The sequence below is a fragment of the Cyanistes caeruleus genome, chromosome 7 (genome assembly GCF_971803275.1).
Source record: "Cyanistes caeruleus chromosome 7, bCyaCae1.hap1.1, whole genome shotgun sequence".
Taxonomy (NCBI): domain Eukaryota; kingdom Metazoa; phylum Chordata; class Aves; order Passeriformes; family Paridae; genus Cyanistes; species Cyanistes caeruleus.
The window spans coordinates 26087556-26109375 of NC_141707.1; the positions used below are offsets into that span (position 1 = coordinate 26087556).

Genomic DNA, 21820 nt, shown 5'->3' on the forward strand with positions numbered 1-21820 from the left:
GGGCCGGGCCGGGCTGGGCCGGGCAGGCAGCGCGGCCGGCGGGGCCGTCCGGGCCGGGCCGGGCTGGGCTGGGCTGGGCAGGCACCTCCGGGCGGCTGGAGCGCGGCGCGGAGGCTGCTCCGGAGAAGGAGGAGGAGGAGGGACGGGGCTGCGAAAGCATCTGCTCCGACAGGGAAACCGGAGCCCGGGGGGACGGACAGGGCGGGCCGGGCGGGGGGACTCCCGGGTGCCAGGCTCCGTTCCCAGCGCAGAGCCACCGGCACGATGTGGGCACGGGCACCCTCCGGTAGGGGACGGTGGCCTCAGCCTGTCCGGCCCCGCGTCCCGCCGCCGCGTTTGAACGTGCAGCCCTTTTGCGGATCTGGCTGGCACAGCCCTGCCCCCGAAGCCCCGGGACCTGAGGCGGACCTGACTGGAGCAGCCCTGCCCGGCTCCACTCGGGGTCCTGCCGTAGCCCTGTCAAACCCGACCCGGCCTCGAGGTGTTCCCGACACTTTCCCGTAGCACTCTTGCCCGACCTGACACCCCTGGCATGGCTTTGCTCAAATCTGGCGTCCCTTGCTGCCCCCAGCACAGCCCTGCCTGACCCCTGTACCTGCTCTGGGCTCGCCTGGCACAACCCTGGCTCCAGGACCCTGCCTGTCCTCAGATCAGTCTGTCCCTCCCGGGAAAGCTGCAGGAGTGACCCCTCACAAGCATCTCCAGCACTCTGGAGAGACATGCCTGGGGCAGAGGGACACGGGGGAGAATGATCGAGCCAGCCCCAGGAGCGAGGAGACCAGAAGAAGAGTGCAGTGATGGACATCTTGTTTATGGTGATTTCACTTCAGATGCAGCCGGGACCCAGAAGAGAGACGGTCCCCAGCACCAGGTCATAACAGGAGGAGCAGCAGGAGCTGCCTGGGGCAGGAGGAAGCTGACATGCCCAGAAGGTAGCAGGGGGCCACACAAGGGTCAGGCAGCTGGGGACAGGAGGAGCCCATAGCCTGTCACACCAATTCTCCCCACAGAGGAGCTTCAGGAATGGTTTTCCAGGCCAGTGCTCTGCATCTCTGATTCCTCTTGTACCATTCGTGGCTCCCAGCAGAGGTTGGGGATGCAGCTCCCAGCTCTGCAGCATCTGGGCCATGGATCCTGGACAGCTACCCGGGGGGAGTCTCATCTGATCTCTGTGTCCACCTCCAGTGAGCAGCCAGCCAGCCCATTGGGTTATCCCAAGGGAAAAGGAGGTGTCTTCCAGCCGTGATGGGCAAAGCAGAGCACCCTTGGTGCTGGTGAGATCACCCCTCCCTCCAGCAGCTATTTGTGCTCTGTCCCCCTTCATGGCCTCCCATACCCTACCATCTCAAGCCCCTGGCTTGCCCATCACTGTTGCCCTTGCCTTGATCACCAGCGGTTTCACCCCTCCACCTGGGCATGTCCTCTCCCTGCTTACAGCATTTGGTGGAGGATGGCTCAGGCTTTATCTGCAGCTTGGCACAATTCTCTCCCTCCTGGGCACAGGAGGTAAGAGACTCCCACCACCTCTGGAGGTTTCACAGCTGCTCTTTCTCTGTCCTCCCACACAGGAAGAGGGCTCCTGCTCTGCACCCTCGGCACGGTGGCTAGGACTGAGGTTCCCCAGCCGCAGCATGGGGACACGGGGACACGGGGACACGGGGCCCTTCCCTGAGCCGGGCACTGCATCTGGGCTGCTGCATCATGCCCTGTCCCTGTTGCCTTTTGCCTTCACCCACCAGCCTCCATCCTAGCTGTCCTACAGGGACCCCATCACCCCTGATGAAGGGGGATATCCCGCAAAGAGCAGCTCGTGGAGGAGGGACATCCCTGCTAAGGCAGTACCCAGGGGCCCAGCCCCTGCCGGCAGAGCTCACTGCAGCGCACAGCTCATCTGCCGGCGTGTTGAAAGTGCCTGTTGTCCCTCCGCCCCTAGCGCCTGGCCTCCTCGCAAAGGCAGCGCGGGGCAGGTGAGAAGCCTTTATCTGATTTCCTAAGGGCAGAAAAATCCCTTTGATTTTGCCCCGAAGAGGGGAGCGGGAGGGGGGGTGCCGTCTCGGCGAGCAGGTGCGGCTGCTGTTCAGCAACTCGCCTTATCATGTCAGCTCTGCGTGAGGCTGGAGGGGGCTGGGGGGGCTGTGATGCCCTCAGCACACTTATGGGAACTGACCCCACTGCCCGGGTCCTGTGGCAAAGCCTCCTTAGAGGGGCTGGAGGGGCAGAGTGGACAAAGGTGGGCTCCTTGCCTTGTGTCTGGATCAGAGGGGCTGGGATGAGGTGTATGCCGGGAGTTTGCCCCTATTTCACAGCTTTTCCTTCACAACTTTTCTCACAGCTGCATCAAAATTCTCCTTTAGCAAGGGGAAGCTGAGGCACAGAGCTGCTGAGACCTGCTTGAGCAGGTGGGGAGTGGTTGTCTGTTCGCTCAGCCTCAGTAATTTTCTTGCTGCCTCCACTCCTGCAACGAGACCCAAAGGCACACCTACTTCAAGGGACAAGGTGACAGTGGTCATACTAATCCAGGGTGACAAGGATGCCACTGCTACTCTGAAGCAGCCTCCACCATCGCAGCTGATCTTTTGTCTCTGCCTTTCCTCGCCTCTAGCAGCTCACTCCCCCCCGCCCCCCCCCCCCCCCGGCTTTTGTGTTATTACAAATTATAAAACAATTTTTTCCTGCCGTCCCGCATTCTTCTGCCTCCTGCAAGAATTTTAATGTATTTATTTTTGCTATCAGGGGAAAGCGCCGTGTTCCTCGGCCACCCCCAGGCAGCCCCGGCCCCGCTTGGCCACTGATGGAAATTAATGACGGAGGATGCAGGGGGAGAGCAGACACCCCTGCACCCCTGCAGCAGAGAGTTGGGGGGACGGGTACCCCCCTAGCCAGACATGTTTTCCCAGTGGCAAGGTCTGCGGAGGACAGAGAACTCATCTGTGGTAGGGGTGAGGGGACAGAGGGGCTGGTGCCCAGGAGAAGCTGTTGGCTATGGGCTGGGGAGGACACAGTTATTGGGTGGCTGGGCAGGGCTAAGAGGTGCTTTGAGGTCTGGCTTTGAGGGTGCTGTGTTGGAGAATTGTTCCCATATAGCAGCATGATTTTGAAGTCCTCTTGAGGGAGAGGAGACCTCCCCAGGACTCCAGCACTCTCTGCCTCTTGTGACAGCATCCCCAGTGATCCCCAGCCTGCTTGTGAGACAAAGCATCCCCTGAGTGGCCCATCCTGCACCCCCCCACTGAACTCCCTCTGCCTCTAGGCTGGTGCCCTGATACTGTGCTGAGCTCTGCCTCTCACTCCCAACCATACAGCCCCAAGGGCATGGATGGGGTCGCCCTGCTGCAACAGCCCTCCTACCCCACAGCCACAAGGCTGGGGGGGGCTCTGGCTGCTAGGAGGGAGCGGACAGGGGAGGAAGTAATGGGCCTTTCCCGCTGTGGGGAAAGCGTGGCGATTTCCAACCCAAACACCCCGGCGCTCAGCGGCCGCATACTTTCCCAGCGTCCCTCCCCTCCTTTATTCCTGAGGACATTGGCAATCAAACCCACGTTGGCCTCATCTCCTGCTCCTGCAGTGAGGTCATCGAGCTGTGTTTGTGACATCCCGGCATTTCCATGGCAGCGCGCTGTGATGTCATAAGCCCAGGTTGCGACCTCACGGCAGGAGGAGAATGATCTTATTAAAACAACATGGTCCCCATCCATGGCTGCTCACAGCTGGGGGATTCCAGTGCGGGGCAGCAGCCAGCAGCCAGCCCTGTGGCAGCCAGGGGGATGATGGGGATGGTGCCTTCTCTGGGGTTATGTCACCAGTGGGAGATGGTGATGACACAGGGCATGATCCAGTGCTCAAAGTGGAAGGTGGCCCCTAGGGCTGAGCTCCCAGCTGATGCAAACACACAAGCCACATGGTGCTGAAGTGACAGTGAATTTGGGGACAGCCATGCTAGAACTTACTCCTCAGGGTCCCCCAGGCCTGGCCACAGTGCTGCCCACCTCTGGGACTGAGCGTGTGGGGCCTTATCGGGGTGCAGAGCCCTTTCATGTTAGGCTGGCGGGCAGCAAGCGGAGCTGATGAGGACCTGTCCCCAGATCAGAGCTGCCCGGTGCTGACAGCGACTGTGGGGCCCATTCTTAAATTAGACAAGTCCCCCTCCCCCTGGCCAGCACTCCTGGCCCTGGCCCATGGCTGGACATAGCCTGGGACATCACGGCCCACAGCACTTTGTGTGGCCAGCATGACCCACACACATGTGCACACACCTGTCAGCACACAGCCTACCCTCAGGGAGAACTGGTCATCCCCTGGGCACTGACAGGCAGGAGATGGACAGATGGATGGATGGACGGATGGACGGATGGACGGATGGATGGATGGATGGATGGATGGATGGATGGATGGATGGATGGACGGACGGACGGATGGATGGATGGATGGATGGATGGATGGATGGATGGATGGATGGATGGGTGGATGGGTGAATGGGTGAATGGGTGAATGGGAGGATGGGTAGACAGATGGGTGAGCGGCTCTCTAGATGGACAGATAGGTGTGGGGCAGGGTGGGAAGAGTAATGTGTGTATTTGTCGATGGATGGATGGATGAGTGTACAGACAGCTCAGTAGATGGATAGAGAGATGGCTGTGAGAAAGCTATTTGCAAGTGTGGATGGACAGACGGATGGACGGACGGATGGACAAATGGATGGATGGATGGATGGATGGATGGATGGATGGATGGACGGACAGGAGAAAGGATGGCCCTAGCAGCACTGTTTAATGAGCCTGTGTAGCTCTGGACGTTGTTGCTCTTTCCAAACCACCTAAGTTTCACGCAGCATCAGTTCTGGGAGAGAAGGGAACATCCACATCCCAAGGGGAGAAAATTTGCCTCTCTCTCTCTGCACAACAGTTTGAGGGCCCGACCTTGTGCTGCTGCAGCACTCTCACTGCTAGCACAGAATCCACTCTCCACTGCCCAAAGGGAAAACTGAGGCCAAGGAGACCGACTTACAGAGCAACAAAACTGAAACCACCCCTTTTCAGGGAGGCATGGCTCTGTGGCCAGTCCCCCTCGTTCCAGCTCCCCACACGTCCATCTGTCCATCCATGGGAAGGACACGCATATCTGGGCTGCGAGCGATGCCGCTGTCCTTGGGCCCCCGCGGGCTGTAAACATGATGTCATGTGGCAGCATACACAGCCCGCTCTGTGCACGGGTCCCCGAATGGGCTTCACAAAGTTCTGCGTGGGAGGCATCCACCATGGCACACAGCCAAGGGAACTGGAGTCAGGAGATAAAATCAGGTTTGCTTTAGGCTGGAGCAAACAGCCTTTTGCAGGAGGAGTAAGGGACAGGGAGAGCAGATGGAAAGAGAAGACACCTCCCCATCTTGGAGAATTTGGCAGGGAGCAGAGGTGATGTGGGAAACTCCAGGAAAACCCGGCACTGGTCTTGCTGGTCTCAGGTCACCTCCCTTTGCCCCTACTTGACTTAGAATAACTCCATAGGCACTTGAAGTCACTAATCAGCCAGGACCACTTGAGAGCAGCCTGGGGCTGCCTCCGTCTCCTGTGATAACAGCATGCCAGCCCCGGGTTCTCTCTGGCATCCCACTCTCACGTCCTCGGGGAAAGGTCCTGGCCCACCAGGGTCCTATGGGGCACAAAGCAGGGGGAGCCTGGATCAGAGCCTTCTGCCAGGTGCTAACCCCTCCATGGTGGGAGACACATCACATCATGCTGGTTGATTTTCCTCTTGTTTCAAAAGCTTTGTGCTGTCCCCAAGCCCCTGTCCAGGTCTGAGAGGTCAGACAGAGGGAAATGAGGGGAAGGGGACCTTTGGGAGGGGGCCAAGAGGGTCCCACTTGAACTCTCTGTGTAGGAGAAGAGCAGCTGTCTCCAAATCTGAGATCTGTCCACATCCCACTTGATCTCCCCGTGTCCCCCTTTGCAGCCCCACTGGCCCCAGCGTGGCTGATGACTCAGGCAGTGACAGTGTGGTGACACATGGTTGACGTAACAGGCCATCTCTAGTTCAGTGCTTTGGGCTGTTTACAGTCCTCAGGACCCAGGAGCAACCTTCTCACAGCCTGGGTTTTCCTGGGGATGAGTCAAGGGATGCCCTCCCTTGGGACACCCCACTTCCTCCCCCCAACTGTGGGAGAGCAAATCGGGCTCAGTGGATGCAGCTCTGGGAAAGATTTCCAGCTCCTGGGTGACACTGTACAAGTCACATGAAGAAGCTGTCTCTCCCTCTGAGAAGGACCAGCAGCCAGGACCCTCCACAAGCAGTGTGTGGTGGATGGTTGAGTGACAGAGAGGCAGGGGCTCCCACAGTGTCCCTGTCTGCACCCACAGGTCCCACCAGTGAGATGAGCTCGGACGTGACAGCGGGTCAGTGGGATGAGTAGAGTCACAGCATTCCTGGGGCAAAGTGACACACAGGATGTGACCTGCCACCCCCAGCTCCCCATCCCCGTGGCTAAAGACAGCATTTGCTCTCCCGCCTCTGCTGCGCTTGTCACCAAGCTGGGCTGGCCCAGCACTGGGGGCTCCCCTCCCGGGAGCTGGCGTTGTCCCCGGCTCCACGCGGCATCTTCCGGCCGTAGATGTGTCATGGCTCAGCCTGCTCCCTTCCGAAGTCCCCGCCGGGCGATTCTGAAAGGGGCTGATTCACCCGACCGTCCCGGCCCCCTCCAGCACGGCCTCCCGCACAGCCCCGGCAGTGGCCCCGGCGGAGCCCCCGGCCGCTCCCGCCGTCCGAGGACGGGGAGCACAGCCTAGCGGCAGGAGCGGGAAGCAGCCGGGATAACGGGACCCCTCCGCGTCCCGGGGCACTGGGGACCGGCCTGGGGAGTCGCTGCCGTGGTACAACCTGCCCTTCCACAAGGCCGAGTGCGAGGTCCTGAACACAGGTCGGGGCTACCCCAGTTTTGTCTGAGGGATGGACGGACTGGCGGCCGGGATGGATGGGTGGAGAGCTCCTTCACTGTGAAGGAGTGATGGGCACTGGTGGATTAAAAATAGTATATGAGCCAACAATGTGCACTTGCAGTGCACAAAAAGCAGATCACGTCTGAGACTGGAAAATAAGAAGCATGTCCAGCAGGGCAGGGAAAGTGGTTGCTCCTGCTCCACTCCACACTTGTGAGAACCCACCTGGAGTAGAGCACCTCTGTGGTCCTCAGTGCAAGAGAAGTATGAACCTGTTGGAAAAAGGCTCAGACGAACCAGACAAGGCTACAAAATGATTGCGGGGCTGGAGCACCTCTCCTGTGAAGACAGGCTGAGAGATTTTTGTTGTTCAACCTGGAGAAAGCTCAGGAACATCTTATTGCAACCTTTCAATATATAAACTGGTTTATAAGAAAGATGGAGCGAGACCTTTAGTAGGAACTGTAGTTTTCACTCTTTTTGCAAGAGGCAATTGTTTTAAACTGGAAAAGGTTGCAAGGTTCCATTGCCCCGCAAGGGGAAGCACAGTTACAGCAGGCTGGGAGAGGCCAAGGCATCCTCTGCCGGGGAGAGTGAGAGCTACAGGGTCTCAATTTCCCAGGCTGGGAAGCTCGCAGAAGTCCTCGGGCCGGGGCTCTCCTGCTGCCCCGGCTCTGAACCCGGCAGGGGCAAGGCAAGCGGCAGAGCTGCTGTGAGCAGCCATCAGATGGCAGCAGGCGCTCGTTCTTGGCTATCCCAGCCTGGGGTGCATCAGGGGTGTCTACAGGCACGGGGATGCCCGCGTCCTGCACCCCAGTCCCTGCCCCACTGGCAGGGAGCACAGAAAGCATCACCCTGGAGCCCAGTTCGGGACATTCCCGGTCCCCCGGTGAGAAAGGACCGAGGGCAAGAACAGCCACTCACGGGGCTCTCAGCCACCTGTACAGCCTCAGACAACCTCCCTGTCCAGGACCTTGTACCCGATGCCCGATAAGAGCAGTTAATGATCAGCACTGGTGTCCCAGAGACACGGTGCCCGACACCCCTGGAGTGACACCTGGACAAAGTACTGCCCTGCCCTACTGTCCCAGGCTGGTCAGAGCCTACATGTCCTGCATGCACGGCCCCAGACACCCCAGCAAGGCCCTGCTCATGGGCTGGACAGCTTGGCCTGCACCAGCTTGAGGCAGGAGCTGGCACCGTTCTCTCCCTGGCATGAAAACATACCACACCTTCCTCCAGTTTGCTGCCAGCAGCCACAGTGGGCTTACCAAGGCCTCCCCATCCGTGGTCTTGCCTGGCAGTGCCTGGAGGAAGTGTTGAGAGAGGGCCTGGGACAGTTTGGACCCAGCTCCCCAGGGCACCATCCTGCACTGCTGGGGGACAAGACAGACACAGGGGGGTGACAGGCAGGGGGCAGCAGCAGGGCAGGATGTCTGAGTCCAGGAGACCCGAAGAGCAGGCTCGGTGGTGAACATGGAGCTGACACAAGGTGTGCAGGGTCTGGGATGTGGTTCCCAGCGGCAGGGTGCAATGCCAGTGCTGGCACATGTTGTGCCGTGGCTGGTGCTGTGCCCAGTCCTCGTGCCCGTGCCTGGCGTGCGGTGCCTAGCACCCGCTGCTTATGTGCAATACCCAGGATGCAGCACCTGGTGCCGCAGGCTCCATTGTGCCAGCGTGCTGCACCTGCCGTGCCATGCCAGTGCTGGCTGCCAGCCGCCTTGTGCATCGTTCCATCACGCACAACGCACGGCACCCAGCACCCGGTACGTGCCAATTCCATCACACCCGGTGCCCGGTCTGCGATGCTGCAGAGTAGTCGCCGATGTCCAGCTCTTGGTGTAGGGCTCACGGTACCCGGTGTGCCGTGCCGACTACATAGCACACTGCAGCCGGTCTCCACGGCCCGGTAGAAGGTGTGCCGCAGCCGGCACAAGGCGCACGGTATGGACTGCCCGGTGCCCGCTCCCCGCCGAGCGGCAGCCGGTACCCCGCATCCAGAGCGCAGCAGCCGGGGCCGGTACCCGTTGCGCAACGCACCGGCTGCGCTTTTCCCTATTGCCGGTGCGCGATGCTCAGTCCCCGGTGCGCGGTGCCCGGTGCCGGTGCCCGGTTGCCGCCCCCGCGCCGCCCCCCGCACCGCCCCCGGTGCCGCCCCCCACCACCCTCGGTGCCTCCCCGCCCCGCCCCGTCCCGTGCGCTGCCGACGGAGCATGGCGGGCCCGAGCGGCGGGGCCCGGCGGCCGCTGCTGCCGCTGCTCCTGCGCCCCCGCCCGCCGCCGCCGCGCAGCAGCCCGGCACCGCCGCGCAGGACCGGGGGCTCGGCGGCAGCGGCGGCGGGGCCGGCGCGGCTGAAGGGACCGGAGGAGCTACCGGGGCCGGGGCTGCTCCGTACTTTCGTCTGGCTGTTCCTGCGGGGCTACCTGCTGCACACGCACCGGCTGCAGGTGCGCCGGGGCAGCCCGGCCCGGGGGCTGCGGGGGTCGGGCTGCGTGCGGGCCTGGCGACCCTGCACGGGCGGGAGGTGGGGACGGAGGGTGGGGAGGGGTGCGTGGGATGGAGGGGCTTTCGGGGGAGCTGCGGGGAGGGTGCTGTCCCCGGGGGGCTTTGCGAGTGAGGGAGCGGGTGCGAGCTGGGGGCAAGGGGAGATGGGCTCCGGGGAGGGGTTCGCTGCCGACAAGTGACGGCGGGGAGCTGAGCGGGGGCGGCGGAGCAGGGGAGCACAGGGGATGGGCGGTGGGGGGCACCCGGCACCGTAGGGTGATGCTGGGGCCAGCAGGCAGAGAGGGGCCAGCAGAACCGAGTGATATCGGGAGGCCCAGACAGCTCAGGGCCGCTCCAGCAGCCCCGAGCCGGCGAGGCAGCCGAGGGCAAAGGTTCGGGGGTATCTCACAGGGTCCTGCCATCGCCGGGCTCCTGCTGTGACAGCTGGAGGGAGCAGCGGGTTTGGGTGCAGGTGACTGGGCAGGTTTTTTTGGCTGATGATACCAAGGCAGGGGAGGGGTAGGCAGAGGTATTTGTTTTCTTCTGTCAACACTTCCTCATACGTCGGATGAAGCAAGCAATGGGCTTGGCTGGCTGCAAGCCAGGTGACATCTTCCAGCGGCCCGGAGCTCTGACCAGCCCGAGAAGCGTGCGGGATCAGGCCTCCCTGGCATCTCAGATCTCCATGCACTGCTGGTTGGAGAAGGGGTTGTCACAGGACAGTGGGATTTTGGAGTGTAGGCACTGGAGCTCCCTCCTGATCCCTCCTGCCCTTGGGACTCTGAGCACAGCCTGGCTTTGCAGGAAGGTGCCCACACGCTCTGGAGGTGCCTTTCCCCAGGTCCAGGCAGCTCTAGCTTCTCACAGCCCAGCTCTCCAAGGCCTGCACTGTGTCAGGTCCCGGCTGCTGGCAGATGCTGGTGGGCAGGCTTCAAGCTGGGGCACAGTGCCCCATGCCCACGAGCTTCCTGCAGTACCGGGGCGGCCGTCCCTCCCCCTCCTCCTGCCACCGTGCATGAGGAACGTCTCCCGGTGGTGACGAATCCAGCTGAATCCAGGCGCAGGCTGCGATGCAGACAGTCACCAAGGGAGATTGTACCACGTGCATCCTCACAGCCACGGGGAATGGGGACCAGGGCTTCCCTGCTAAGTCCCCTGTATCCCCCCCCATGCTTGACCATGCTCTGCAGGGGCTCTGGCAGTTCCTGGGTGGGATGGAAAGTGATCTTTGGAGACGGCCCTGTGCAAATCCACTTACAAAGGGGTGCCCAGCTGCCCCCAAGGGATGCACTTGGAGGTCACGGTGCTCGCTGCCGGGGAAGCAGGCATGGTACCTCTGGCTGTGGACCAGGAGGGGAGCTGCAGCTGACAGGTCCCAGAGCAAAACTGATGTGGATGAATGTCCCCTAGCTGGCTTGTGTGCCTGTGGCCCCAGGGCCATGGCCTGGAGGTGACAGCCTGTTCTGGGAACAGCCCAGTTATGCCCTAGCCTGGTGCTGCACTCCCACTGTTGATGATTAACCACCCTGACTGGGTGGTGAGTTCAAGGACCCACTCAGTGACTGTTGTCCCCAGGTTAGGCTGAGCTGGGGCCATGCTGGAAGCAGCAGGACTTAGTCCTGCTGGTTGATGCTGCAATGGTCCTGCATCTCAGCACAGTCCTGTGCTTGCAAGTTGTCTCTGTCCCTGCTGTCCCTTCTTGGTCTTCCTTCCCCAAAAGACCCACCAGGCTCTCTCTGTATCTCTGGGGTGGGTGAAGGATGTGCCAGTTTGTACTGGGGGATCAGTGCCTGGTGTTTTTAGTGCTGGGAGAGGAAATGAGCCCAGAGACACCAGCCCAGACCATCTGCAGAGCACTTCAAGGATGCTGCCAGCTTGGGGGGGTGTCAGAGGCAAGGGCTTGAGCTCAGGTGATGCTGAGATGCCCATGGGGTGGGTACAGATAGGTACATTCAGGGCACCGTTGGGGCAGGGAGGCTCTGACCCAGCTCATCCCATTGACCCTGCTATGCTTTGTGCATCACAGGTGATATCCCGACGCCTTTATGGACCTATCTGGAAGTCAACCTTCGGACATTATAGGAACATCAACATTGGGAGCCCAGTGGTGCTGGAGCAGCTGCTACGCCAGGAGGGCAAGTACCCCATGCGGAGCGACATGGCCCTGTGGAAGGAGCACCGGGACACCCGGCGCTTGCCCTACGGACCCTTCACCGAGTGAGTCCTGCCCTGGCTATGCTCTTTGGGGCAGCACACATCTCCTGCCCCTTCCTCAGGTGTAGGGCCCAGGTGGCAGTTTGCATTACTCCCACTCCTGGAAGCTGCACATCCCTACCAAGTAGACGGGCATGGCCACGGCGGGTGGAACGACCCCTGGGATGGTTCCAGCCTGGGGTTGGGGAGTATGCACACAGGGAGTGGGGAACTGCTGCCCCTTGCCCATCCGTGCCCCCCAGCGCTGAGCTTCGTCCCCATCCAGGGAAGGGGAGCGCTGGTACCGCCTGCGCCAGGTCCTCAACAAGCGGCTGCTGAAACCCTCGGAGGCGCTGCTGTACGCGGATGCCATCGGGGAGGTGGTGTCAGACCTGATGGTGCGGCTGCGGGAGGAGCGGAGCCGCAGCCCCTCAGGGGTGCTGGTGGGGGACGTGGCCAACCTGCTCTACCGCTTTGCCCTGGAAGGTAGGGGTGTCCTCCCCCTCAGCCCTGCCCTGTCCCATTCCCCCGGAGGTCTGGATGCTGTTTGTCCCCCGCAGGCATCTCCTATATCCTCTTCGAGACCCGCATCGGGTGCCTCAAGCAGCAGGTCCCTGCTGAGACCCAGCGCTTCATTGACTCCATCAACCTCATGTTCAAGAACTCCATCTTTGCCACTGTCCTGCCCCGATGGAGCCGCAAGGTGCTGCCCTTCTGGGACCGTTACCTGGACAGCTGGGACACCATCTTCGCCTTCGGTGAGCGGTGACAATGGGCATCCAGTGTGGTGGCATTGGGATCCCTAAGGACTCACAAAAAGTGGGGCAGTCCCTGGCCAAATGTCTTTTTGGCAGCCCTTGCTCTGTCAGCTCTGGTTCCCACTCTCTGTCCCTGCAGGCAAGAAACTGATTGACCGAAAGATGGAGGAGCTGGAGGGGCAGGTGGAGCGTGGCAAGGAGGTGTCCGGCTACCTGAGCTACCTGCTGGCCAGTGGCAGACTCAGCCTGGATGAGGTCTATGGCAGCGTGGCCGAGTTGCTGCTGGCTGGTGTGGACACGGTGAGAGCCAGAAAGCTGCTCCAGGGGATTTTTGCTGAGCTCCATGCCCAGAGGAACCCACGGGGCCATGCTCCATCCAGCCCTTGCAAGCTCTAGCCTGGTTGCTGTGGGGCTGATGCCCCACAGGGGTAAACCCTCAGGGACTGGTCCATACAGATCCTGTCCTCTGCTCTGCTTCGTGCCCTGCTCCCTGCCTCTCTCTCCCCTGTGCCTGCTGCCCCTCACCCCTGACTTCTCTGCGCACCAGAGCAGGGGCTCTCTGGTGCCGTACTGATGCTGTGCTTGGCACAAGGCTGCTCAGGTACTAGCCCCAATTCCTTCACTCCCCCTGGTGCTCCGCTCCCCCAGACCTCCAACACGCTGTCCTGGGCTTTGTACCACCTCTCCCGCGACCCAGACATCCAGGAGACCCTGTACCAGGAGCTGAAAGCTGTTGTGCCTGCTGACCGGTTTCCTGCTGCTGAGGATATCCCCAAGTTGCCGATGCTTCGGGCCGTTATCAAGGAGACTCTGAGGTACATCCCAGCCTTGTCCCTGCCCTGAGGTCCTGTCACCAGCCCCTTCTCCAGGGGGGATGCACCAACCAGGCAGGATGCCAGGCTGGATTTCAGTCCCTCTGGACTGCAAATATCTATGTCCCCACCCCCGAGGAGCTGCTGAGCCTTGTCCTGCCTGCATCTCGCTCTCTCTGGGATCTCCAGACGAGTCCTGCTCCCCCACTAACTCTCCCCATATCCCAGAGTCTACCCTGTGGTGCCCACCAACGCCAGGGTCTTCTATGAGAAGGACATTGTCATCGGAGACTACCTCTTCCCCAAGAATGTGAGTGGGGGCCGTGCTGTGGGGACCCCCGCTGCACTCAGTGGGGCCAGGTGGGATCATTAAACGCAAATTCTTTCCCTGCAGACCCTCTTTGTCCTGGCGCACTACGCGATGTCCCACGATGAGACCTACTTCCCCGAGCCTGAGCGGTTCCTGCCCCAGCGCTGGCTCCGGGGACACGGCTCCCCTCACCACCCCTTCAGCTCCATCCCGTTCGGCTATGGGGTTCGTGCGTGTGTCGGACGCCGCATCGCTGAGCTGGAGATGCACCTGGCCCTTGCCAGGGTAAGTAGGGATCCCCCCCGCTTTGGTTATCTTGCCATAAGCTGGGATGGGGGTCCCAGGGAGTCCCCAAGGCACTGCCAACTCCCCTTCTCCCCACAGATGATCCAGGCATACGAGGTGCGGCCGGACCCCCGTGGTGTGCAAGTGACATCTGTGTCCCGCATTGTCCTGGTGGCTGACAAGCCCATCAACCTGGAATTCATCGCTCGCCCAGGAGCCCCCTGACTGCACGTCCACCCCCACCCTGGGTGCCAAATGGAGATCCCCTTTACTGCCCCACAAGGACAGGAAGGCAAACCCCTCCCCTGGCCAGCTTGGGCCAGGGGGCTTACAGTCCCACAGTGGGAAAGGTGGGGGGGGATGAGAGATTGCCCCCAAATCACCCCGTGGCCACTAGTATCCCCCTGCCCAAAATCAGCAGGAGGCTTGGGGAACTGCTGTGCCTTTGACACACTGCAGGGGGGTTGTGTCCCCCCTCTCCTGTGCCCAGCTGGGCTGTATCAGGAACCTGGGAGCTCTTTTGGGGCTGGGGGAAAGCAGGGAGGGGGCTTGCAGCCATTTGGTATTTCCTTCGTCCAGTCCTTGTGTAGCTGTGCGTGGATCTGTGCCTGAAGCCAGGACATCTGGGTCCTCTCTGAACAGCTGACCTTGGCCTCAGAAACTTCTCTGTGCCTCACTTTCCCCCTTGCCCCCAGGGGAGGGTTGAGTGCTGGGGCGTTTGGGGTTTGCGCCTTTCCCAAGGGATTGAGCCAGCCCTGGTCCTGGGAAAGCACGGCAATAACACAGCACATTCCCAATGATGGGAGTAGGCCTGTCACCACCCAGCACTGGTATTGCATCCCCTGGCAGAGCCAGACAGCACAGGAGGGGTGTTCCTGGCACTTTCCACTGTCAGCCAGTAATTGCACTGAAATGCTGATAGGGGATCAGGGGAATGGCAGGGCTTGCTGCAGGCAAAGCAGCAGGAGAAAGATAAGCTCAGCATCCCCTGCCTCCAAGCCAGGACCATTGCAAGGCTCACAGGCAGGGGATGCACTGCCATTTGCCCAGGGTCCTTAAGGGATGGGGCATGGGACATTTTTAACAGTCACCCCTTCATACTTTCCTTCTTCTTGGACTGAGGGAAGCAGCAGGTGGAAATCTTGCTGGTACCAAAGCTTTTTGTCACCCAGTGTGTCCCTGAAGGGACCTGCACACCATCAAGATGATAAAGACTGCATGCCCTGTGTCCCCATCCTCTTGGTTCTACCCACATGGGTGGAGGTGCTACTCTGCCAGTGCCCCTTCCACAGCCTGGTTCCCTCCAGAGGAGTCATGCCCAGCTTTACCCCAGAAAGGCAAGAGGCAGTTCTTTGATCAGGCTGCTTTTTTACAGCAAGATTGAACAGACTAACAAATAAATAAATACCCCCTGCCCACCCCAAAATGTGCACAGGGTCTCTATGCAAGTGCCCGTTCTGCTGCCAGCTCTGGCACAGACTGTGCCTCTGCCAGAGAGCTCCAGCCCCATGTGACCCCAAAATAAAAAAGCCTGTGTGTGCAGCTGAGCCTATGCTACCAGGCACCGGGCACAGACAGCGGGACTGTGTTCACTAGGAGGGAGCCACAACAGAAACGTTCAAATCCATCAGCAGGATGGCAGAGGGGTGGTCAGGTCCACTGGGGCTATATGGGTCTCTGCCCAGCTGCAGGCATGTTGCAGCCCCTCCAGCACAGTGCCCACTGAGCATCTCTGTGTGCTCACTGGCAGGAGGCACCCCTGGGTCCCATTTTCAGTGTTTCTGCCTCTCCAAGACTGGCAGGATCTAGCCCTGGACTCAAGACGAGCCCGAGGACTGGAGTGAACAGGCATGTCCTCCCACAGAGAGCCTTCAGGCCCAAGCCTCCTTCTCACAGATCACGCAGAGATCCCTGAGTCAGACAAGACATGGCATTTCCCTGTTGTCTTCAGAGTGAGGATCGATCGATGCCTGTGGGGCAAGAGAGTGTGTGAGACCATAACCCCAAAGCAGTGCTGGACTGGGCACCCTGTGATACGGCCACACCAACTGTCCCAGTGGACACTGGGGTCTTCCCTCCATTCCTTGCTTGTATGCAAGCCCTGGGGTAGGAGGGAGGGCAGCTTGTCTGGAGAGGGACATCTCAGTGGCCCCCTGCAGCTCCTGACACAGCCACCCCTGTGGGCACCTGGGATAGGGTGAGCAAAGGCACCGTGATGGAGGATTGGAGGGAGGGGGGCAAGGGGGATATCCCATATGTGGCTAACATGCACTATTCCCAGTCCCCTTCTGTGCAGAGCAGCTGGACACTGCTAGGGGAACTGGTATGCACAGGCCTGTCCCATCCCATTGCCCACCAGGACTCTGAAAAGCATTATTACCTTTGGGAAGCAAAGTTGGGGAGCCAGCTCCCCATTCCTCATTTCATCCCTGAGAGGTGCCTGAGTGGGTGCCAGGAATGTGCCCACCCATAGCCAGTGAGGATTCACCAGGTAGTGGGTGAGCAGAGCCAGCTGCAGGTGGCCAGGCAGTGTGGTGCCAGTGTCACCTGGGAGTGAGCCCTGTCTCTGGAACAGACAGTTTTGGGGCTGCTGCAAGTGGAGGGGGTGGGGGGCTCTGCCAGCTGTGGGTCATAGGTTGGCCATGTTTTGCTTATGGCTAGTGGTGGCAGCATGTCTGGGGTGTGTGAGTGGGTGTCTGTCAGCGATGTGTGCCTTGGGAATGGCACTGGAGGTGCTCAGGTCTTAGGGGGAATTGAGGCAGGATCAAAAATAGTCTTTTGTCTGAGGGTGCATCACACCCCAAAACCCTCATCCAGCCCAAAGCCCAGGGACCTGCAAAACCTGCATTCCACACTCTGCCTGAATGGGGCTCTGGTGGAGTGTCTCCATAGGAAGTGTCCCCCTCCTTCCTCAGTCACCAGGGATCCCCCTCGATCCTTGTGTACCCCTGGGACAAGCAGCATCTGGGCCCTGCTGTCTCCACCTGGGCACCCAGCGCTGCCAAACCCCAGCCCCAGCCTCCTCCATCCCCCAAAGACCACTTTGGATGGGACAGAGGCAGGTGACCCACCAGCAGGGAGGGGACACAGCAGTGGGGGGCTGGCGCCTACCTGAAGTGGAGAAAAATTGAGGGTGCAAGTGGAGAAAGATGGAGCACCGTGGGCTAAGAGTTAAGAGCATCGATACCTGCAGGAGTGAGCACAAGGGCCTGCAGGATGTCAGAGAGGGAGATGATGCCTCGTGGGTGCCGGTTCTCATCCACCAGAACCAGGCGATGGACCTGTGGGTGCAGGCAGAGCGTCACAGGCTGGGCAGCCGGCAGCAGTGGCTGGCACGAGGCACCCCGGCCACTCACCTGCTCCTTGGCAATGCGGTCAATTATGTCCTCCATAGGTTCGTGGGGGTAGCAGGTGAGGACCCCCTCCAGGGCGACGCTGCGCTGCTGCAGTGCCTCCCTCACACTGATGTCCAGGTTGTTGTAGCTCTTTTGGGCTGCCAGGTGCTGTGATGTGACCACATCCAGAGTCCCAAGGTGTCCTTGCACCCCATTGTGCCAACATACAAGGGACAATGAGCCCAGGAGATGCACAGAGCAGATGTGCACTGGCACATGCATCACACTGCATGTGAGGTGGGTTTGCATGGGCACAGACAGGTATGAGTGCCCCACCAGTGCATGCAAGGGGCCAAAGTTGAGCCTGGGCATGCACACATGCAGGGTACTCACAATGACATCAAACCGCGAGTACAGGCCAACTACTTGCCCTGCAAAGAGAAACAGTGCAGGGGCTGCGGAAGCAGCCCAGGGACCACCTGCCTTGTTCCTCCCACATCCCAAGGGGCAGCCCAAGGGCCAGGAGAGGGGTTTGGGGTAGGGATGGTGCTGGAGCTGCTAGCAGAAGGAGATGAGGACGTCACTTTTTCCCTCCCCAGGTACCAGCATCATTGATGACAGGCAAGGCAGAGACACGACGATCCACAAAAATCTCCAAGGCGGTGTAGACTGGGGCAGTCTCAGGCACGACAGCCAGATCATGGAAGGTGCCAATGCACAGTTCCTGCACTGTTTTCTTCAGGAAGCGTGGCTTGGGAATGGTAGAATCCTTCAATGGGACAGAGCAGAGTTAGGCTGACACCTGCATGTCACCCTTGTCTGTGTCCCTACACCCCAGCCATGAGTGTGCATAAGCAGCGCCTGCACTCACAAAGATGTGGAGAAACTTGAGGATGCGCTTGTGCGTCAGGATGTGCAGGACATTGCCCGAGACAGGCTCAATGACAGGCAGGCGGTGGATTTTGTGCTTGATCAGGGAGTAGACAGCATTGAAGAGGCTGTGGGTGATGCGGACATCGTGGTGGGATAGCGCTGCGTTCAGGGCACACACACCCCCACTCCAAGGGGTGTGCTCTCCCCCAGTAGACAGGCTCTCACCTATTGCTCGGAGAGATGTAGACCAGTGGCTTGAGGGAGCCCTGCAGGTACACTTCTGCCGAGGGAGAGAGCTATGAGAGGAGGTCCTCCAGCCCTCTCTTGCAGTCCCACAACCCCAGAGCCCACCTCCATGCCCTGTGTGACAACATCACCCAGCCGCCCACATGAATTTTACCTCTCCAGGTCTCAATCTTATGCTCCTCCACCTCGTAGATCTGAACCTGAAGGCAGGGAAATGCCCTGGTCATGGTGGTTCCATGGGGGACTGAGGGCACTCTGAGACACTGCCCCCTTTCCCTTGCATCGCATCCCATCAGCCAAGCACAGGGATAACATTTGGGGGGCCAAGGAGGGGAGCAACAAGTGGATCCTGGTCTAGCCCAGAATCATCCCCTGGTCATTGTCTGGAGATTAAGAAGGGACCAGGAGTGATGGGGACAGCCACTCCCTGCCCCATGCATGTCCTGATCCCCCAAGCCCTCCTCACGGCACTCACCAAAGGTGAGCGGTAGTAGCGGTGGAGGATGTTGATGAAGTCAGTGATAGTGAGCATCCCTGTGGAGATATGTGGGGCTGGCAGCACTGCCTGTACCCTCCTCTGCCAGGCAGGGGAGGGGACCAGGCATTGCTTCTGGCACTCACCCACAAAGCTCTGCGTCTTGCTGTCCCAGAGAGGGGCAGCACGCACCCCGTTGGCCACCAGTGCCAAAAAGGCTTTCTTGATCTGCTGGCAGAGTGTGGAGGGGTTCAGAGGATCCCCAAGCCTGCTTGTCCACTGCCCACCCCCACTCATCCCCCAGGTTATCACCTCTAGGGAGATGTCAAAGACAACGAGTTTGCAGCTGGTGGGGATGGCATCGTAACAGCAGTGGCTCCTCAAGAAGTGCATATAAACCTCAGCATCAGGGTTCTGAAACTCTCTCTCTGGGCCCAGCCCCAGTATCTCATTTCCCAGTGTGAAGGTGACAGGTCTCCTGTATTTCTCCTCCTCTTCTTCCTCCTCCCTGGGGCATACAGCCTTCGAAAACCCTGCAGACAAAGTCACCCCAGCCCTAGCGAGTGAGCTGAGCTGCTGGGTCTCAGCTGCTGGGTCTCAGCACCCTCCTGCCTAGGGGGAGCAGGGGATGGTCCCAACAGAGCCCCCCTGTTCCCCATTCCACAGGGGCAGCACATAGCACTGCAGTTCTCCAGCCTGGGGCGGACTCCAGCTGAGGAAAGGGGTATGGGCAGAAGTGGGCAGAGGACCAATGCACTTGTCACTTGAGTAAGGCAGCCCCCCTTCCATACACCTAGACTCTTTCTGCTACCCACCTTCCTCCTCAGGGCATGTAACAGCATCCAGCAGCGCCACCTGAGAGGGCACACAGTGAGGAGGGGTCAGCAGGAGTCAACCCAGTCTTTTCCCCATCCATGGATTCTGCCTGCACCTACCCAGCTGCTCTGGCCCACCCAAGCCAGGCAGAGAACTGTCCTGACAGGGTGGGGATGTGGGCACCCCCCACCAGCCAAGGATCTCCAGAGCCTGTGGTCTCCATGGTGGCTCCACTCCAGGTCACCCAGCTTGTCCTCCTGCTCTGGGGAGACAGCAGGGGTCTCCAGAGCAGGACAAGGATGGATGGCAGGACCTCCTGCCTTCTCTCTCTGCTGTTGGACTCCAGCGTGTCCCACAGTGGCTCTGCGCCCATCCTCTCCCAGTCCCAAGGTGTAAATTCCATTCTTGCTTCTTCCCGTGCCGAGAGCCTTGCCTACCCCACTGGACCCTACCGGGGACCAGGTCCATCACAGGAAACTTACATTAACAAAGCAGCAGCCCGAGGAAGAAGAGTCCACAGCGCCAGACGACTAGCCCCGTTCCCCCAGTCCCCAGGAGACCCTACTTGTACCAGAGCCACATGTGCAGAGAGAAGAGCTACCCCAGGCACAAACCCGCCTGACACAGCAGAAGTTTACAGACCACCCTAAAATAACGAAGGCACAGGGACCGCGATCAGTCCCTAAGGAGCCAACACCGAGAAGGAAGAGACCCTGCAGCACCTGCCCCAGCCGTTCCCAAGGGGCTTGGCACAGCTGGGACAAGGACGTCCTTGTCCCCACGGCTCCATGTCCGTGCGAAGGGGCCCATCGGCCGCCCACATGCTCCCACCCCAGAGGTGGCCTGTCCCCAATCGGGGTTCTGTCGGGCCGCGCTCCCCACCCAGCCTGACGGTACCTGGGACGCGGCGGGGCCACGGAGCCGCTCCATGCTATCTGCGCGGCAGCGCTGCTATTCTGGGCCCGCGGCTGGCGTGGCCCTGGCAGATAGAGTGTCAGCGAGCAATGCCAGCCATGCCCCCACCGCCACCGCTGCGGGGGGAGGACACGGACGACACCACCGAGCAGCGCCCGCAGCCACCCCGCAGCCCCGGGCTGAGCTAGGTGGTCGCGGCCCCGGGGACAGCGCTGGCCATGGGGACTCGAGGGAGGGTGCGCTGGAGGGATGGCCGGGGGCAGAGAGCGGAGGAACACCCCGCTCCGTGGACCCCCGTCCTCCAGGAGCGGTGCTCCGCGCCGTCGGGACGCGGTCCAGCCCGCCCCGTGCTGTCCCACCCCGTCGCGGGTGGGGGGCACAGCGTTCCTCTCCACAGGGATGCCGGAGAACGGCTGGGTCCAGCCATGTGCCGGGTGGAACCGGACCCTTTTTCCTCGACGCTGCCCAGCCCTGCCTGTCCCTGCCCGGGGTCCTGCTGCAGCTCACTGTCCGCGGCGACCCCGGCCCCATGGCGGCGGCAGCCCTACCTGTGGGGTAACCCCCTTCCTTGCCGCAGGACCACCCGCTCCAGCTCGCCTTCTGCCCACTCCCGGCTCCATTTTCTATTTCTGGGAGGCTGTTGGGCGAGCTACAGGGTTGGTGGCTACAGGGCTGAAGGGATAGGGCTCTGTCTGGCTGCAGAGGACAGCTGGATTGTGGCCCATGGCGGGGTACAAGGAGTTCCCTGGTGCTGCCTCACAGCAGGCTACAAGAGGAGGGACAAGGCTGGGGCCTCAGTGCTGGTTCACAGGGTGGCCCAAATCCTGCAGTGCTGCAGGGGCCCGTGGGGCCAGGCCCTTACAGCTGTGCTGTGCAGAACAGTCTGGCTCCAGCCTGGCCATCGCGGGTGCTGGCAGCAGGGAGGGGAGCAGGCATCTCCACTTTCGGAGGCTATTTTCAGGTGCTGGAGAGAAGCCGAGGAGAGATGAGATTGTCACCAAGGAGACCAGAGAAACAGGGCCCAGCGCTGGGAAATGGTGGGCTGCAAGGGTAGGGGAGGGAAGGGCTTTCTACCAGACCCAGGGCCCACACATCAGCACCTTCTCTGGGCCCCAAGAACCTGCCCAAGCACCCAGCATTCACCTTCGATACTCAGGGGACAGAACCCTGAACCAGCAAGAGCCAGCTCTGGGCACCCAACCCTTCCTACCCCTGTTGCAAGGCTGGACTGCACTATTCCCCTTGGTTAATGACACACAGGTAGTCCCTAAGACATAAGACCCCAAGACCAAAGGCAGTTATGCTAGGAGCTGCTCTTCCATGCAGGGAGGTATATGTTTACCTGCCACAGGGGAACAAGAATTACCCCCAGCTCTGGGAAGGACAGGGAAA

General features: G+C 60.7%; 2 protein-coding genes across 8 annotated transcripts; one reads left to right on the forward strand and one right to left on the reverse strand.

Annotated features, from left to right (window-relative positions):
- The first annotated feature begins 9139 nt into the window (after positions 1–9139).
- CYP27A1 (cytochrome P450 family 27 subfamily A member 1) lies at positions 9140–15194 on the forward strand. The gene is made up of 9 exons (XM_086897452.1): positions 9140–9373; positions 11437–11627; positions 11890–12089; positions 12164–12361; positions 12501–12661; positions 13010–13176; positions 13402–13483; positions 13568–13768; positions 13868–15194. Exons 1-9 carry the CDS (start codon positions 9140–9142, stop codon positions 13991–13993), a joined length of 1560 nt encoding a protein of 519 aa, XP_086753578.1. The 3' UTR covers positions 13994–15194.
- On the reverse strand, positions 15120–20753 carry PRKAG3 (protein kinase AMP-activated non-catalytic subunit gamma 3). Of its 7 annotated transcripts, none has more exons than XR_002865992.2 (13): positions 20411–20753; positions 19513–19552; positions 19010–19230; positions 18844–18925; positions 18698–18756; positions 18377–18422; positions 18202–18256; positions 17975–18101; positions 17707–17872; positions 17497–17534; positions 17125–17271; positions 16880–17049; positions 15120–15738 (listed from the first exon to the last, which is right to left on the reverse strand). XR_002865992.2 is itself a non-coding variant. In XM_023931171.2 (13 exons), the coding sequence occupies exons 1-13, from the start codon at positions 20441–20443 to the stop codon at positions 15716–15718; spliced, it is 1131 nt and encodes a 376-aa protein (XP_023786939.1). In that variant the 5' UTR covers positions 20444–20753; the 3' UTR covers positions 15120–15715. The 7 variants fall into 7 exon arrangements, 2 of the variants coding, with proteins under 2 accessions (XP_023786939.1, XP_086753580.1); XR_015289184.1 differs by having other exon boundaries at positions 16956–17049; positions 17125–17306; positions 18844–18928; XM_023931171.2 differs by having other exon boundaries at positions 16956–17049.
- Positions 20754–21820: the final 1067 nt, after the last annotated feature.

Bases quoted from the DNA above. Each gene is read 5' to 3' on its own strand.
- PRKAG3 (XM_086897454.1), bottom strand. From the start codon at position 20,443: ATGGAGCGGCTCCGTGGCCCCGCCGCGTCCCAG. The intron at 17,873-17,974 runs GTGAGTGCAGGC...GTCCCATTGAAG, and splicing joins TCAAGTTTCTCCACATCTTT to GATTCTACCATTCCCAAGCC. The intron at 15,739-16,955 runs GTATCGATGCTC...CTTGCCCCACAG, and splicing joins CCTTGTGCTCACTCCTGCAG to GCATCGATCGATCCTCACTC.
- CYP27A1 (XM_086897452.1), top strand. From the start codon at position 9,140: ATGGCGGGCCCGAGCGGCGGGGCCCGGCGGCCGCTGCTGCCGCTGCTC. The intron at 12,362-12,500 runs GTGAGCGGTGAC...CTGTCCCTGCAG, and splicing joins GGACACCATCTTCGCCTTCG to GCAAGAAACTGATTGACCGA. The intron at 13,177-13,401 runs GTACATCCCAGC...CCCATATCCCAG, and splicing joins GTTATCAAGGAGACTCTGAG to AGTCTACCCTGTGGTGCCCA.